Source organism: Montipora foliosa, chromosome 10, assembly GCF_036669935.1.
Source record: "Montipora foliosa isolate CH-2021 chromosome 10, ASM3666993v2, whole genome shotgun sequence".
Lineage (NCBI taxonomy): Eukaryota > Metazoa > Cnidaria > Anthozoa > Scleractinia > Acroporidae > Montipora > Montipora foliosa.
Genome location: NC_090878.1, coordinates 21,205,797 through 21,210,796, shown reverse-complemented (window position 1 = coordinate 21,210,796; position 5,000 = coordinate 21,205,797). Strand labels below are relative to the sequence as shown.

The window sequence follows — 5,000 nt, the reverse complement described above, 5'->3', positions numbered from 1 at the left end:
CTCGTACAGCGTTGGATAAGAGAGGATTGTGATCAGTCAAAATAATAAAGAGTATTTAAGAAATTCAAGTAGACTTCTGCGCGACTGATAAGCCATGTTAAAATGAAAGCAATTCAAATTTTTCGTTTTAATCTAATCTCGACAGAAACGTGCTTCTCCTTAATTGGAGAAAGGTGTAACCAGCTTAACACATCACTGCACAACCTTGATCCCAGAGCTTTTCCGTCACATGGAGGAGGAAGCGCCCTCGGAACGAGGTTGATTACTGACTACAATAGCTACCTTTAAAACACTGAGAACAAATTGTAAGCAAACACTTAATTCACAGAAAAGATAACAAAACAAAATAGCTCCAAAATTATCCATTTGAAACTAAACTTTTTCTTTTTTCAGTGGACTTTTTCCCGTTTTTCGCTTGCTTTCCAACAGGGTAGTTGCAGATTCTAGTACGTAGCTCTTTTCACTGGAAAGGTATAAGGGAACCTTGGCTTTCTTTGCATTTTGTTTCATTAACATACGAGTTTGCACAGATGGCATCAATCATGCTATTTAAAATTTGACTTCAAATGCTAAAAGAACTTGTTGAACTATAATTAAAACCTCCAAAACCCTTTGGCTTTAATAATGAGCCAGTTATTAACCATCAAAAACTGATAACTTCTTGGGTGACAAAGGCGCTACTGATCCCATAATATTCTTTGTAAAATTTCGAATTTTCAAAGCATTATTTCTCCGATCTTTTTTGAGCTTTTTTCCATTGCACTTTCAATATTCATTAGTTTATTCTCGGCAGACTGATTAGAAAAGTTAACGTTAGCCGTATACTATTAAGGCAAAAAGATATCACATCTTAATGGAAAACAGAAATGCGGCTGTTTTCCGCGTCGGCTACTATGAGACTGCCACCACTGTTTATAGCAACGTAACAAGGAAAGCCATTTACAAAATACTGTCCATCAATTTTACTCAAAAACTTGCCGCTCAGGGTGAAGAGTTGCAGCTTATGGTTACCTACATCACACACAATGAGTCGGTTGTACTTGTCAATAACGAGTCCATTAGGACCATTATTAAACTGGCCATCATTGGAACCCTTACAGCCAATGTCTTGTAAATACACTCCTGTTTTGTCAAATACCTTGACACAAGCAGCAGAGTAATAAGAAACAAAGAATTTGTCCTGGTCATAAATAGCGCATTCTGGGGATTTATCACCGTCTGGGGCACTGAAGGACTGGAGCAAGACATTCCCTTCAGAGGAGAGGACCTTGATTTTCTTGTCCCCATAGTCAGTTATGATTATACGACCATCACTCGCAATGGAAAGGTGACCCGGTCTTTCAAGATGTTTATCATTGATGTGTTTGATAAAGTGACTTTCCTTACTGAACAGATAAAGCATATTGTCGCTTCCCGGAACTAAAGTCAGCAAGTCACCAGAGTCTGTAAATGCCACAGAGAAAGGCATGCCATCAAGTCTTATCTCCCTTCGAAACTTTCCTTCAGAGCTCAACAGTTGAATTCTTCTATTCCGCCCATCTGCAACAGCAATCGTTCCCGTTTTCTCACTCACATCAATATCGAAAATGTCATCAAATTCACCTCGTTCCTTCCCTTGTGAACCAAACTGAAAGGCAAATTGATATTGATGCTGATGAACCTGCACAATCCAAGGACTACCAGTCAGCGGCTGTCCATTAACAAAGATCTCCACTCTGTGTTGTCCGGCACACTGTGGTGTATATGTCACTGTGTATTTGCCGTCTTTGGTGTCTTTAATGTCTGTTTTTAGTTGATCACCTTCTGGAGTCAACATGTCGACTTTGATTTTATCATCTTGTCGATAACATTGAAATCCTTCAGAATCCTTTGTAACAATGACGAAATATGTCTCCTTCCTTTCTTTTACTTCCTTGCTGTCTTGACCTTCAGCTAAGCACTTTGAGGGATCAGTCTTGGCGACAACAACTCGATCCATAAGGTCCAATTTCTTTTCCATCAAGTAATGTATACGTGGCGACATGTAAAGATCGGGATTTCTTACATTTAACAGTTCATTACAACGTCCGAGGATGGCGTGATTTGTTTGTAGAATTTCGACGCTGAAGTTTCTTTCTAAGATACTCTGGCAGCGTTCGAAGCAGCTTTTCAGCTGGGTGGCAACCAGCTCGAAGTTTTCCAGTCGCGTTGCGTGATGTTTTTGTTCCGCTTCATAAATTTCACGAAACTTGTCCTTCATTTTCTTCTCGTGTTCTCGCAAATCACGAATCAACTTTTCCACAGTGTCTGTCATTTTCTTTTCCTCGTTCAATATTTCAATTTTGTTTTTGTTTTTTAGGTCAGTTTGTTTCTTAATTTCACTCTCATATCTGACAATTTCCGCTTTCACTTTGGCCACGGCGTCGGACATTTGCATCTTTTGTTCTTGTACAGCTTTCTGAGTGTCTGTCTTAGCGTGTCGATCATGACTTACTACAGTACATTTGTGGCAAATCAGAACTTTACAGTCTTCGCAGTAAAATTCGAGGGGTTGGTCTTCATGATATTGCTGTGAACACATCACGGGTCTGTGGATCAACTCTTGCACATCTTGCGCTTGCAGTTTGTCGATCGAAACATTGCGATGACCCCTTGAGGCCTTCAAGCGTTGGTGAGCTTCAAAACAAGATGCGCACAGAAAATCCTGGCATACGAAACAGTAACATGTTGCCGTGTTGTTCTCGTCGCAATTGTTGCATCTTTGAGACTGTACGCTGCCATCTTCTAGAGCCAGAGCATCCACCAATCGGTTGAGATGAAACGATGACGGCAAATTCTCGAAGGTGTCTGTTTCCGGAATTTGGAATGAAGTCTGGCAAACCGGGCATTTGATTGTCGCTTTTAGCTGTCTCCTTGCGAAGTTTGCATGTCTGTCGAGACACTCCAGGCAGAATGAGTGAAGACATGGTAAAGTCTTGGGATTTTTGACAGTCTCTATGCACAATGGGCATTCTGCTTCCTTTTTGAAAATCTTGAAAAGCTGTTGAACATCCATGATGAAGCTAAGCAACGCTAAATGAGGGCGTGTGAAATAGTGACGTCACTGAAATCCTGGAACTCTGTGCAGTCAAGTGGATAACCCCGCTACTCTCCGCTTGAGTGTCACGGAGTCTTTTTTTGTCCCATTCTAATGCACTTCATAACGAATTAACACCCATTTTTTGCTGAAAATTCAGGGTCCGTGCAGAAAATGGTCGGGCGAACCACTAAAAATGGAACGACATTTTCCGATTGTAGCAATGGACCTAAATGACGGTCCTATCTTCCTTATTCTCCCGCTGGGTGGTTTTTCCTAAACCATCATGGAAGACGCAATAGTTCCGATGCTTTGCTTAGATTCTGAGAAGTGAGGAAGACATCGTTTGAGAATCATCAGTTAGGACTGTTTTTGACCGTTCTCTACGACTTCTGTATGAACAAAATTTTGAAAACAAAACGCGGGAAAATGCCTGTAAATCAATGTTTCGTGTGTTTAGTGTGTCGATTATGACTCACTACAGTACATTTGCGGCAAATTATAATTTCCGTCTTTCTCACTGCGTTCGTACGAAGGAAAATAATTTTCCTTCTCCAGTATGCTGACGCATAAAACACACTACAACAAGGTAAAGGCAGGCAGAGTGCAAACACTTGCCCGGCGGTAGTTTTAATGGCATCTAAGATGTGAATTACAATGAAGTACTGAAGAAAAAGGATAAATACAAGAAAAAATGCGCTAAAGAATAAAGGCAGGCAGAGTGCGAACACTTGCCTGAAGTACAACCAAACTTCACAATATAAGTGACAAAAAAATTATGTAAGCTTATTTCTATACTTAAAAAAAGCATACAAGAATGAAGATAAAATAAATTTACAAAATTAGCGTAAAGAAAAGACTGTCCATGAAAACTGAAAAAACACTGTCAGAAAAACTAAGATACAGATATAGATAACAGATACAGGTCGTACTAGACTAGCAAAATATGCCAAGGAATGTGGCAACAAAGAACTAGAGCCTCAAACGAAGGAAAAAATCTTGTTAACTGCAATTTATATTCATTACTACCCTTCGCACCCCGCGCGCCAGCGCTAGACAACACCCAACAACATAATCTGGTGCGTGACTCGTGCATGGTGCCTTCGGACAGACAGGACCAGCGCTTTATTAACCAAAATAGTCTTGCACTGTGAACGAACTTGCGAAACCATATTGACAAAATATGAACATCAATGTGCAAGTGCGAATATAATTGACAACAGCCTGAAAGATGTATATAGAAATGTATCTATCTACAGGAAATGTATTATACAGATAACCGTAGTCAAAAAAATAAGTGCAGGGGCAGTTACATGAGTGAAAAAATTCGCATAACAGGAGACTAGGAAAAACTACCAAAAATACACAATACACCGGTGATACGTTGCCCTATACGAAAACCCGGGGTAAAAACCCAGTGGGGAAAAAACCCGGGAACGTATTCCTCAATCGAATGCAACGCATTTCAGCTCCGAGGATTAGAACTTAAGTTTTCTAACTAACATAAAGTTAGGTTACAGTTCTTGGTGGCTGTCCAGAAGGCGAGATAGTGAAAACTAGAAATTCTACTTTTTATACCGAAGTGATTAGCATATAATATATGCAGTTACATAATCATGAACAAAAGGTTAATACGAAACAACTGTTCAAAATATCTGAAGCCTTATTTCAGAAACATTGTGAATACCTTGAATTATCGTAATGCTGCGAACCGTAACGAACACGCTTTCCAACTACTCTTTGTTCCGTTGGAAAGCATTATTCTGAAGGCTCTTCAACGTACATATTCTTAGCTTGTTCGGATCTCCAGCGACCGTGGAGCATAAGTAATCTGTCGGAGCCATCAGATCTAGGTAGATTTTTGGCTATAAAAGTCGCTCCACCAGCCCTGAGACTATGAGTGCTGAAGCCTTTCGAATCTATGCCTATGGCTGACAGGGTTTCT

General features: G+C 40.1%; 1 protein-coding gene across 1 annotated transcript; it reads right to left on the bottom strand.

Moving 5' to 3' along the window:
* Positions 1–135: 135 nt before the first annotated feature.
* Positions 136–3,034, bottom strand: LOC137972623 (E3 ubiquitin-protein ligase TRIM71-like). The gene has a single exon (XM_068819362.1). It carries the CDS (start codon positions 3,032–3,034, stop codon positions 851–853), a length of 2,184 nt encoding a protein of 727 aa, XP_068675463.1. The 3' UTR covers positions 136–850.
* Between the last annotated feature and the right edge of the window lie 1,966 nt (positions 3,035–5,000).

Excerpts from the sequence above, each read along its gene's own strand:
- LOC137972623 (XM_068819362.1), bottom strand. The coding sequence starts at position 3,034 with ATGGATGTTCAACAGCTTTTCAAGATTTTCAAAAAGGAAGCAGAATGC.